The sequence below is a fragment of the Nomascus leucogenys genome, chromosome 5 (assembly GCF_006542625.1).
Source record: "Nomascus leucogenys isolate Asia chromosome 5, Asia_NLE_v1, whole genome shotgun sequence".
NCBI lineage: Eukaryota > Metazoa > Chordata > Mammalia > Primates > Hylobatidae > Nomascus > Nomascus leucogenys.
The window spans coordinates 139,637,872-139,651,194 of record NC_044385.1 but is presented as its reverse complement, the minus strand read 5'-3'; the positions used below and the strand labels follow the sequence as shown (position 1 = coordinate 139,651,194).

General features: G+C 47.2%; 1 protein-coding gene across 6 annotated transcripts in view; it reads right to left on the bottom strand.

The window, feature by feature from the left end:
* The window catches only part of TMCO3 (transmembrane and coiled-coil domains 3), a 58,739-nt gene that overhangs the window by 38,204 nt on the left and 7,212 nt on the right, over positions 1–13,323 (bottom strand). For 5 of the 6 annotated variants that reach the window (XM_030813733.1, XM_030813739.1, XM_030813735.1 and 2 more), the window contains exons 3-6: positions 12,019–12,198; positions 9,132–9,323; positions 7,402–7,530; positions 5,718–5,810 (exon numbers count right to left, since the gene is read on the bottom strand). In XM_030813733.1, coding sequence (XP_030669593.1) covers positions 5,718–5,810; positions 7,402–7,530; positions 9,132–9,323; positions 12,019–12,198 — 594 coding nt within the window. The remainder of the gene's footprint in view (positions 1–5,717; positions 5,811–7,401; positions 7,531–9,131; positions 9,324–12,018; positions 12,199–13,323) is intronic. The other variant, XM_030813737.1, reaches the window with a different exon arrangement.

Sequence of the window (13,323 nt, the reverse complement as noted above, 5' to 3'; positions counted from 1 at the left end):
CCCAAGGTCACGTGGCCAGTAAATGTTGGAGCCAGGAAGTGAACCTAGGCAGTGTGACTTGGCAATCGAAGCGGCTCTATAGGTGCCTCGGGGTGCACTCAGCACTGTGTTAAACCAGACGGGAAGGGGGAAGAAAGCACACTTCAATCCTAAAATAATAAAAACTACCAACTTATATAAACATAAATATGATACATCAACCAAAGAAATTAACCTGGAACTCCTGCTATTCCACTTGAAGTACTCATTCATATTTTTTTTCTCCTCACTGCATGGTCCCAATCAAAATAAGCATCAATTCCCTAATTCCAGGCCCTCTATGGAAAGCGAAAGTTGGGGTGGGGGGCCCTAGAAGGAAGGGATGCAGGGGCTGTGTGGCTAAACACAGGCGTCATGGAGCAGCCAGGCACATGCGGCTCCAGGGGGGCCCACCCGCCAAGCCCGCCAGCCCCAACGTACACAGGCAGCTCCAGGGGGGCCCACCCGCCCCAACATACACAGGCAGCTCCTGGGGAGCCCACCCGCCAAGCCCGCCAACCCCAACGTACACAGGCAGCTCCAGGGGGGCCCACCCGCCAAGCCCGCCAGCCCCAACATACACAGGCAGCTCCAGGGGGGCCCACCTGCCAAGTCCGCCAGCCCCAATGTACCTTGGGTGCTTCAGAGCATGTGAGCTTTTCCCTTCCCACCTAGTTCTTAGTGAAAAATAACACCTCTTGCAAAATTATAACCTTTTTTTGAGAATCAGGGAAAGGAGCAGACATGCCCCAGCTTCCCACGGTTGTGACCAGCTGGCCTGCTTGTCCACCATGGAGCTTCCAGACCCCAAAGCGGAACCACGGTGCCTTCCAACCCCACGGTGCCTTCCAACCCCACGAGGCCCCAGGCTCACTTCATCTGAACACTGAGAGGCCACGTGACAGGAGGCCGGCAGATGCCACCAAACAGCTCTGGGCTGCAGAGACTCAGGTAAGTCTCTACTCTGCTCGGCCCCCTCTCTCCTTCCACAAGGTGGGGAAGGGTCGGTCCCACAAAGGCTCTTCTGAATTTCTTTTCTCTACTTCCTATGCTTGGCAATCGTGATGGTTATCACAGAGTGCATCTCACACCCTTCCTCTTCCGAATATCACAGCCGAAGAGCAATGGAAGCACCCGTGCCGTCCACGCTGGCTGCAGCCTGAGGAGGCCACAGGCTTGGGGGTTACTCCTGCGAGCAGTGTTAGCCAGCTCTAATTCTGGGTCTTCCTAACCCTCAAGGGACACATGGAGTTGAGGCTGATCTGCCGCTAACTCGCTGTGCGCCCTGGGTGGGTAGCAATCTCTCTAGCTTTAGTTTCTATAGAGAACAGGCGAGACTCTTGTTATCTCTGAGGTCATTACCAGGGTGAACCTTGTCTGACCTTATTATCTTGTGTTACCCCACATTCCAGCCAGGAGGGCCCTGGGAGCAAGGTGTCGAGACACCACAGTGGGAAATGGCTCCAGGAAAGGCCACAGGGGCACAGGTGAGAGTAAGAAGCTTCCTGTTCAACATGGGACCTGTGCATGCATCAGAAACCCCACCTGCAGGCGCACCCAGGTCAGAATCAGTGGGTTAGCAAGCCCACCAGATGGCCACATGTGGGCTGGAGGTCAGGAGGCACTGACGGGCGGGCCCCTTGGCACCCCCGGCGCCAAGACATATTCTCCTGAAATCCCAAAATACAAGCCACAGGGTAGGGGCACATCTACGTTACACCTGCCTCACCCAGCAGCCCCTGAAGGGCCCAGAACGCCAGAAGTGCTCAACAGGTATTTGTAGTTAGAACAGAGAAGATACAAGACAGAAGCCAACAAAACTCCCAACCCCAATGACTCGACAAGCGATCTAGAGAGAGGCAGAAACTGACAGACTCTTAAGAGATCAAGTTTAAGGAACAGTTGAAGTCAGGCTAGAGGAGCGAGCAGCTACAAGGGCGAGAACAGAGCGGGCAGCTTTCCTCAGCACTACGCACGGCGCGGTTTCGGGGCTTCAGTCTTCTGAGTAGTTTCTAATCATATCTTTAGAAGTCCTAAGAGGGGCCTTTCTGGCAAGTATTAACATTTCAAAAACCCAAGGAAATTCTTTTCCCACCCGCAAGTGTGGTGTGCAAGCTAACCCACGTGGCAGGAGGCTCATCCGTTCAGAAAAGTGACTCCGGCTATCTCAGGCTATTCTAAAGCTTGGCCAGATACTTACACTTGAGTAATAAAAAGGGGAAAATAAACACATTGCTTAATGATGTCGTTTTCTGGGTGGATACAGATCTGCAATCTGAGTCCATGGACCTAGAAAAACAGTGGGATGCCGTCTCCATGAACCAGGGTGGGGCCAGACTCCGAGGGCTCCCGCCAGGGACAGCAGCACAGGCTCAGCAACGGGTGAGAGGAGTTGGGACCGGGAGACCCTCGTCAGCACCAAGACACCCGCACATCCCAGACACAGAAGGAACCCTGCCCAGCCCCACTCAATCAGGTGTCAGCAAGGAGTTTCACAGACGTCTCCTGAGTCCCAATCCAGTGTCCTTCCATGCATCTGACTCTGTCACCACGCAGGGCAGCTGAGCACAGCTTACCAACAGAGAACGCCAGCCTCTTGCTGAGCCCCCGAGTCTACACCACCAAGCAGGCACTTCAGAACCAGGTGCAAACCCTCGGAAGCACGATTAGATGACAGCAGGCCTGGTGAAGCACGTGCTCACGCTGCTCACAATTATCTCAACGTTACGTTATACAACATTATTTTTTATTTAACTGTGAATACTATAGTGGAGAAAAATACAAACTATGAAAATGCAGAGCCAGAAGACACTGGAGTCTTCTAGATTCCTCACTGTATAGGAGAGGAAACACAGGTCCAGGCAGGTAAGTGCCTTGTTGAAGCTCTGCTGCACAGCCAGAACTTCATCCCCTCCCACCTCCCCTAGGGGTTTGCCCTAAATTGCCCTTTGCTGTAAACTTCTCTAAATTACACACACACATACACACACACACACACGCCCATGCTGTACCATGGAATGGAGGCCTCGTGTTTTTACAGAGCCTTATGGGACACTGGTGAGACAGGGCACTGGACAGCCACACCCCCTTACCCCCCCCCATGACAGGCTCCTCCACAGGCCGGGCAGCCACGCGGCTGATACCCCCTTACCCTCCCCACCCATAACAGGCTCCTCCACAGGGTTAACAGCAAGGATGACACCGCTTTTCCTAAGGACCCAGGAGAGTGGTGAATTCTCTTTAATCATTGAGCTTAGAAATTAACAATTTACAAGAAATATAAAAAGATGCAAAGTACCTGGAGAACACCCTAAAGTTAATTCAGAACACCTTATGCGGATGCGTGTCTTCAGGAGTGTTCACAGGAAAGGGAGAGCAATGAGAAGATGGACAAATGGAGCTTTCAGCGGAAAAACAGAAGGGTAAAGAAAAAAAGTTCTAGGTAAGAGGATGAAATGAGGAAGCAAATGGGAAGAGTACAAAGAAAAACATGCCAGCGAGATCAGAGTTGACTTCTGAAAGTAAACACAAGCCTTTAAAAGTATTTTTCCTTGTAATGACAAAGTACTGACTGTTTATTATGGAAAATTTGGAAAATATGGAGAAGAAACCAGAAGTCATCATGGTTACCCGGCACGTTTCTTTCCCGTTTTTCCCCCATGTATTGGTGCTTCTTTTACATTGCCGCAGTCATGTCACGTGCTCCTTTTCCCCCCCAAGTTTAGCTTTCTAACCGATATTTTGCTTTGCTGCTGATGCTCTTGTAACTTTACAATGGCTACCTAACACTCCATCAGTAGTCACGTCACAGTTCAACTGACTGTTAGACACTCAGGACTGGTTCCACTGTTTCTTAAAAATTTACAAAGAGGAGGTGAAACCTTTTGTGGATAAATTTTTAAAAAAACTTATGTTTGATTCTTTCCTTTGGAGAGAGACCTAGAAGAACTACCGGGTCAAGGCATATGTACATTTTAAGGCTTTTAGGTCAAATTGCTAGACAGCTCTCCAAAAAGAGTGTACAAATCCAAAGAGCTGGAGAAAATCTCCACAATCTATACATCCGACAAAGGACTAATATCCAGAGTCTACAAAGAACTCAAAAAAGTCAGCAAAAGAAAAACAAACGATCCCATCCAAAAGTGGGCTAAGGACATGAACAGACAATTCTCTAAAGAAGATATACAAATGGCCAACAAACATAAAAAAATGCTGAACATCACTAATGATCAGGGAAATGCAAATCAAAACCACCATGCGATACCACCTTACTCCTCCAAGAATGGCCATAACCAAAAAATGAGAAGAATAGATGTTGGCAGGGATGTGGGGAACAGAGAACACTTCTGCACTGCTGGTGGGAATGTAAACTAGTACAACCACTAAGGAAAACAGTGTGGAGGTTCCTCAGAGAACTAAAAGTAGCTCTACCATTTGATCCAGCAGTTCCACTCTAGGGGAAAATAAGTCATTATACGAAAAAGACACTTGCATGCACATGTTTAGAGTAGCACGATTTTCAATTGCAAAAATACGGAACCAGCCCAAATGCCCATCAATAGAAAATGTGGTATTATATATACCATGGAATACTACTCAGCCATAAAAAGGAACAAAAAAGGGGTATTTTTAGCAACCTGGATGGAATTGGAGACCAGTATTCTAAGTGCAGTAACTCAGGAATGGAAAATCAAACATCGTATGATCTTACTCCTAAGCGGGAGCTGAGCTATGAGGACACAAACGCGTAAGAATGACACGCCGGACTTTGGGGACTTAGGGCAAACGGTGAGGGGTGGCGAGGGATAGAAGACTACACATGGGGTACAGTGTACACTGCTCTGGTGACAGGTGCATCAAAATCTCACAAATCACCACTAAAGAACTTATTCATGTAACCAAACACCACCTGTCCCAAAAACCTATTGAAATAAAAAAATTTAAAATTAAAAAAAGAAAGAATACTACATGAGAGGGCTGAGTGATCAGGCAAACCAGACACTGTGAATTAAGTCACTTTGTTTAAAATGACCAAGTTTTTCATGGAAAAAAAACCCAAAAATACAAAAAGGGTGTAGGGTTGTGATTCTCATGAATCTGGTTCAAGAATGCCTGTTACATCTGACAGTCACTTAAAAACTTTCGCTAAGTCGATACTAGTTTTCCAGCTAGCACTGCAGGCAAAGTGGTATCTGATCTTAATTCACAGGGTGTTTTTGTTACCAACAGTGTTCATTTTCTCTCTCCCCACCCTGGCTTTTAATCAGCTACTTTCCTCTTTTGTGCGGTGTCTAGAAAAACAAAGTGTCTTTTAATTAACTCACTTCCAATTCACAAAGTTTTTTCTAGGGTAACACACTGACTATGCAACCTCTATGACATCTGACCCTCTAACAGTTTTGCACCTTCTTGGAGGGAACCATCTATTAAAGTTCACACACATTACTTTCCAGACCCTTCCTGAAGTTAGCCATGTGAAGGCTAATTCCAATTCTTCATTGAATTTCTACGCTTTCAAACCTGATGTTTTTTATCTTTCTGAATTTGTTCCAAAAACAACATCAAACCGAAATATCATATTCTATTCTAAAAACATTTAATTTGATAGTGAATTCATCAACAAGTGTTAAAAGTGTATGAACCAAAACCACATGATGTGAAGTTCCTTAGAGGCAGTAATAGGTTGATGAGGTCCTTACCTTTCTTAGCTTTTCTGGAGAAAATTCTAAGCCAACAAGAAAAAGAGTAAAAAACACCCCAAATTCTCCTAATGTCTCCACTTGCACAATAGACTGAAAAACACACAAAAAAAAACCATATAATTTTACATGTTTAACATATTAAGTATACTTAACGATCATGCCCTAGTATGCCCAGTGGAAGTATCCAAAACACACACACACACACACACACACACACACAGAGTAATCACACAGTATACTTCTATTAACCACTTCTCACTTTTGGCTAGTATGTGCTTTGATTTTTATCTTGGTCTATTTATAATTACATTATTTTCCATGGTTTAGCTGATTCATTAAGAATTACAATTTTTACAGCATCCAGTTGTATATGTTACCCAGCCACTTCACCTTATTTCTTGGTTTAGGAGCACCTTTGCTATTAAGAAGGAAAGAAATTTGTATTTGCTTTTATTTGCAAAGGGCAAGAAGTAATTTTTCACCTCTGGTGTTTTATACTTGAATCACGTGAAAAAGACCTACTCCAAAAACTAAATTGAAACAGCCGTTCTTCTCAGAGGCCATTCTGCCAAGGCGAGCCCTGTCCTGGGAGCCCCCACACGTGGGCTTGCAGCTCCCCTGCCGGCCAGCTGCTCCCCAGGCCCAGGGTGCTGGGCACGCTCCTCTTCACCAGCTGGGGCTCGAGCTCCTCAGACCCCTCCTGCTGCCCTGTGATCTGGAGAAAGCCCTGGGGCTCCTGGGCCTGGTCCCAGGCTCAACCAGCAGCAGAGGGAAAGAGGCTTGGAGGGAGCAGGCTGCACTCCTCCCCATCCCACCCCCTGGCACGCCTCCCTCCAGTGGGACTCATGGCACCCACTCTGGCACCTGCTCTCCACGCTGCTCGCACTGTGAGTGTTGTGGGGAGATAGCTGGAAGCTCGGGAACCTTTCCTCCCTGTGAGAAGTGCCATCAGTGTGACGGGGCCCAGCAAATAACCCCACTGCCCACTGCCTTGACCGGGGCTAATCAGCTTTTCCATGTGTTGCCAATGGGATGCTTAAAAACAATGAGCCAGGCAGGGTGGCTCATGCCTGTAATCTCAGCACTTTGGGAGGCCGAGGCAGGCGGATTACGAGGTCAGGAGTTCAAGACCAGTCTGACTAACATAGTGAAACCCCGTCTCTACTAAAAATACAAAAAATTAGCCAGGTGTGGTGGTGTGCACCTATAATCCCAGCTGCTCAGGAGGCTGAGGCAGCAGAATCGTGAACCCGGGAGGCAGAGGTTGCAGTGAGCCAAGATTGCACCATTGCACTCCAGCCTGGGTGACAGTGCGAGACTCTATCTCAAAACAACAACAACAACAACAACAAAAAACAGTTAATGCAACACTTTGGTTGTATTCAGCACGTGAAAGGCGGTCTGAATAACCTGGTCCAGCATGTTACTGGAAATGGAGTCATTAAAACTAATGGAAACAAGCAGGGGTGTTGTCTCCAGTAACACCACCCCTTCACTAACAGGCACAGCAACTTCCTGAGGGTTCAGAGACTTCCCATGACACCTGAAAGGACATCTTCTTTGAAATGGTTTATACGAAGCTGGTATCTTCATTAATCACATTCAATACCTTTTAGTCTTCATGAATTCTCTTTTTATATTCTGTTAAACAGATACCAAAACAATCAAATTTTGTTCTTACCTTAATACTATTTAGTCCTGAAGGTCCCAGAAGTACACCACAAATAATGTAACCAAACATTGTAGGCAATCCTATGGCTGTACATAGCCAGCCACAAGGCAAGGACAGCATTCCTATGGTAACAATGTCCTGAGGAATAAAATAAGTAAGAAACAGAAGTGTAAGATAACAGTGGTAAGAAGAGGGCTGGCCGGCTGAGGCAAACAGGACGTAGTTCCCTGATTTCATTTGATGGGAATGAAGGGCGAAGACAAAACCACCGATTTTCCTCACGTTGAGGGTCCCGGAGAAGCTGAAAACATGAAGAGTGTATTCTGGGAATAGATGGAGTTAGTTTTTCATGGCCTAAAGATTACAGTCACCCCTCGGTATCCTTGGGGCAGTGGTTCCAGGATCCTCCCCCGCCCCCCGGACCAGAATCCTCGGATGCTCAAGTCTCTGATACAAAACGGGACGGTATGTGCATGTAACCTGGCACATCTTCCTGTATTCTTTAAAGCACCTCTAGATTACTTATGATACCTACACAGTGGAAATTGTTGTCATATTTTATTTGTATTTTTATTGTATTGTTATTCTTGGGTCTTTTTTCTGGATATTTTCATCCACAGTTGTTTGAATCTGAGGATGCAGAGCACGTGGACACAGAGGGCTGACTGTATAGCAAAATTTTTGTTTTGCTTAAGCCCCATTAGAGTGTTCTAAGAATTCTGAGTCCTAGAATTCCACTGAGTTTTCTAATCTGGGAAACTCTCAGCGCTGGTGTCCAAACTGTAATTCACATGGCTTCGCCGTAACGGGTGCAGGCAGGAATCTATAGTGGGCGCTGGCACTGCTGTGCTTGCAGCCCTGAAGGTCAGCGAGGAGCAGGATACTTACAGTCTCAAAATCTCTCCCTGGAAATTGCTTATTCATTACAAAGGGAGAAAGAATAGCTTTACAGAGACGTCCACCCCTTCTTGGAGGGCACTGACAGTGTCATTCGGCAGCCCCAGTCCTCCCGGGACCCATTCTATCGTGACCACATCTCTCTCTGGCTGGGTCCTCTTCCTCTCGCCTGAGACAACCCCGTCTTTGAGCCTAGATTCTCTGGCTTGGTTTCTGCTCCTGTATAAACCTCCAGTCTCTGCTGGAGACCTGACAGTGTATCAGATCTTGCCAAGCTTCCCTGAGGGGCTGCACCTGTCACGGCCATGCCACTCCCTCCTGAGTGACCACCCGAACCATGATGCTCTCAGCTTCAAGTACCTCCCTGCATAGCCTTTGTCTAGACCGAGTTCCTGGGAGGAAACAGGTCTAAATCCAGCTCCATCTGGAATGCCAGGAACTGCTGGATGGGTTCTCATGCTCTGCACCCCAGGGCTAAATGAAGTCATATATGACTCCTTAGCCAAGACCTCTCTGCCTTTTCAGGATTTTTAATTTTAGTGAAAACGGTTTTTAGATGACTAAAGCTTTAATCCCATCACCGTAACTCCTAATTTCAAAGTCTTCCAAATTCTCCAAAACAAAATTAACTTTCATTTTAAATATTAAAGTATCTTATTCCTTTAGAAAAAAAGATTAGAAGTTAAGGGAAGATGCCTCGAATCACAGAAAATGTATGGAATTCTAGTAAAATCTCTGTTAGAAGGAAGGCTGTGCCTTGTTTGGAAGATAAAGCTCGGTCATACTGACACCATGAACCAGGAAATAGGGGGAAGGCAGGCATCCCCACCACGACTCACTACCTTTATAAAGTGGTGATCTGCACGTGGGATGGTTGAGTCTCTGGGCTTTGTCAAAATATACTGGTTGTTCTGGGAGTCAATCAGCATGCTAAGGCCCAGGTCGTCCTCCACTTCTCGTTTTGTTATATTTTGCTTAGAATTGGCCTCCTCTTCCTCCACCCTCAGAACTGCCTCAAAATTGACCCCCTTGACCTGCAAGAATAATAATATTATGCAATTAAAATCCATTAAATGCTTTCAATTTTTAGAGAATGAATGCTAAACAGAAGAATATTAAAAATGTATCAATCAATGTTCATTCGCGGTGAATCAGGACTTCTTTTTCAATTAAAGAATTTCAGAATGGATAGGTTTAGGGTTTCTGCTGCTTTCCAAGATCTACTTTACCATTCTTTCAAGAAATTCATAGCCCTTAAAATACAAGTTCTCCTTTAATTCCATAATTAGTAGATTTTAAAACACCTTGTTTCTTCTGCTCTATTTTTATTCTCTCTGCTTTCTTCTCTAATCTTATTCTGATTTGTTTTTATTACCCAACCTTTTCGTGAGTCCTCATCAAGACCTACAGTCAATTTTCGCCATCAGTCCCACTTTTTTTCTTAGAATCTTAAACACACTACAACAAATGAGCAGCCTGAATTCCTGCTTCAGAGATGAAGATCATTTTCTGCAAGAAGTTCACTGTTCCCCTGTTACAGGTGTTCAAACAAGAGTGACTCCATCTTGAATATGAGCAGGGTAAAATGAGGATGAAACCTACTGGGCTGCATTTCCGGGAAAGGCATTCTTAGTCACAGTGAGAGGTGACGGCGTGCTGGCAGTCCTCACAGCCCTCGCTCGCTCTCAGCACCTCCTCTGCCTGGGCTCCCACTTAGGGGGCACTTGAGGAGCCCTTCAGCCACCACTGCACTGTGGGAGCCCCTTTCTGGGCTGGCCAACGCAGGAGCCGCTCCCTCGGCTTGCGGGGAGGTGTGGAGGGAGAGGCGCCAGCGGGAACCGGGGCTGCGAGCGGTGCTTGGGGCTAGCTGGAGTTCCGAGTGGGTGTGGGCTTGGTGGGCCCTGCACTCGGAGCAGCCGACCGGCCCTGCTGGCCCCAGGCAATGAGGGACTTAGCATCCGGGCCAGCGGCTGCGGAGGGTGTACTGGGTCCCCCAGTAGTGCCAGCCCACCGGCGCTGCACTCGATTTCTCACCGGGCCTTAGCTGCCTTCCCGCAGGGCAGGGCTTGGGACCTGCAACCCACCATGCCTGAGCCTCCCACCCCCTCCATGGGCTCCTGTGCGGCCCAAGCCTCCCCGACGAGCGCCGCCCTCTGCTCCACGGCACCCAGTCCCATCGACCACCCAAGGGCTGAGGAGTGCGAGCACACAGCACAGGACTGGCAGGCAGCTCCACCTGCAGCCCCGGTGTGGGATACACTGCATGAAGCCAGCTGGGCTCCTGAGGCTGGTGGAGACGTGGAGAACCTTTATGTCTAGCTCAGGGATTGTAAACGCACCAATCAGCACCCTGTGCCTAGCTCGAGGTTTGTGAGTGCACCAATCCACACTCTGTATCTAGCTGCTCTGGTGGGGCCTTGGAGAACCTTTGTGTCCACACTCTGTATCTAACTGATCTGATGGGGACGTGGAGAACCTTTATGTCTTGCTCAGAGATTGTAAACGCACCAATCAGCGCCCTGTCAGAACAGACCACTCGGCTCTACCAATCAGCAGGATGTGGGTGGGGCCAGATAAGAGAATAAAAGCAGGCTGGGCAACCCGCTCGGGTCCCCTTCCACACTGTGGAAGCTTTGTTCTTTCGCTCTTTGCAATAAATCTTGCTACTGCTCACTCTTTGGGTCCACACTGCCTTTATGAGCTGTAACGCTCACCACGAAGGTCTGCAGCTTCACTCCTGAAGCCAGTGAGACCACGAACTCATCAGAAGGAAGAAACTCCGAACACATCCGAACATCAGAAGGAACAAACTCTGGACACGCCGCCTTTAGAGCTGTAACACTCACCGCGAGCGTCCGCAGCTTCATTCTTGAAGTCAGTGAGACCAAGAACCCACCAATTCCGGACACAACAGGATGAGACAGGAGGTTGGCAAGACTGGTATCACAAGATACAGGCCTCAAAGACCCCACTGACAAAACAGGATGCAGTAAAGAAGCTGGCCAAAACCCACCAAAACCAAGATGGCAATGAGAGTGACCTCTGGTTGTCCTCACTGCTCACTATATACTAATTATAATCCATTAGCATGTGAAATGACACTCCCACCAGCACCATGACAGCTTACAGCCATGGCAACATCTGGAAGTTACCCTGTGTGGTCTAAAATGGGAGGAACCCTCTGTTCCAGAAACCCTTTCCCAGAAAATTCATGAATAACCCACCCCTTGCTTAGCATGTAATCCAGAAATAATCATAAAAATAGCCCTCAGGGCTGCTCTGCCTATGGAGTTGCCATTGTTTTGTTTCTTTACTTTCTTAATAAACTTGCTTTCACTTTATGGACTCGCCCTGATCCAAGAACTCTCTCTTGGGGTCTGGATTGGGACCTGTTTCTGGTAACACCCCAGTAGATCAGCATTAAACCCAACTGTCCAGGCTGTCCTGAGACTAGAGTCCCAGTGTCCCAATCCATCTGGCCTCTGGAAAATGCAGACAAGTTGCTGAGGAGGGGAACTGACTGTCGGTGTTCAAAATATAAAAGGAAAATAAAGGATAGTTAGCTTACTTCTACAAGACCAAATTATTTTCTCTATGACAGAGAAGCGTTTTAGTTTGTCTTCATTTTCAATCTACACTAAAAACATACACGTGAACAATTTCAACAACACGTCTTCCGATCAGTGAGCGGCTCAGGAGGTGAAGCAGCAGCTGTTCTGGAGCGCTCACCGATTTATTGTCGTCAAAAGCATGTTCCTCTATCTCTTCCTCCAGGCGATCCGCTGCCTTTCTTACATCTTCAAGAATCTCGTCGAGCATGGATAAACTTTGGTTTTGATGTTGCATATTTTTAAGGGCTTCAACTTGATGTTTTTCTGCTGCTAGAAGTTCCATATATTCTGTTTCTTCCTATTCATTTGTAAGAAAAGAAGAGTGAGATATATTAAGAAATAAGCTAAGACATGACTTTCTTAATCACTCCTCCTGCTTTCTTTGTCAAATGTCCCTGTTCATATGTCAATAACTTAATTCTGGTCAGCCAGGGAAGTCACGTGTCCTAGTTATTCAAACATAACTGAGTTTAGCCAAATGTTTAGGGAAAGTATTTTGTGTATGTACATCAACACATGTAAGACACATTCGTTACACAAAAGTAAATGTAATATCTGTAGGTCATCCGCTAACACAAAACTCACTCAGCACTGACTGTGCTCCAGACCTATCATGTATGTGCGTGCGGCGGTACCTTCCAACCAGATGTGAGACCTGAATGTGGAGCTACTATCTAAATTCAGGCACAGTCAGATTCAAGTTACAAGGGACAGCTGTTCCAAAACACATGTAGAAACCAACCGCATTAATCATTTGAAGAACTGATGGGTGATGCTGGCAATATAATTTAGTAATGTATTTTACACAATTATATTTCATCAATAATCTTACTTTTAAACATTTATTCTTAGGTAAAGGGGTGGGACATAGGCCAGAGCAGAGAGGACCAGAGCCTAGAAGAACATCGTTGCCTCAATTACCAGGTAGTCACAAGACATCATCTGATGCCACTGACAAAGAGCTGCAGGTCTCACACACAGCTGAGGTCTCACTCAGCTGCGGATCTCACACATAGCTGCAGTTCTCACACAGCTGCAGGTGTCCCACAGCTGCAAGTGTAACACACAGCTGCAGGTCTTGGACAGCTGAGGTCTCACACAGGCACAGGTCTCACACAGCTGCAGGTCTCGCACAGCTGCAGGTCTCGCACAGCTGCAGGTCTCCAGAGCTGCAGGTCTCCAGCTGCAGGTCTCACACAGCTGCAGGTCTCACAGCTGCAGGTCTCACACAGCTGCAGGTCTCCACAGCTGCAGGTCTCCACAGCTGCAGGTCTCCACAGCTGCAGGTCTCACACAGCTGCAGGTCTCACACAGCTGCAGGTCTCAACAGCTGCAGGTCTCACACAGCTGCAGGTCTCACACAGCTGCAGGTCTCACACAGCTGCAGGTCTCACACAGCTGCAGGTCTCACACAGCTGCAGGT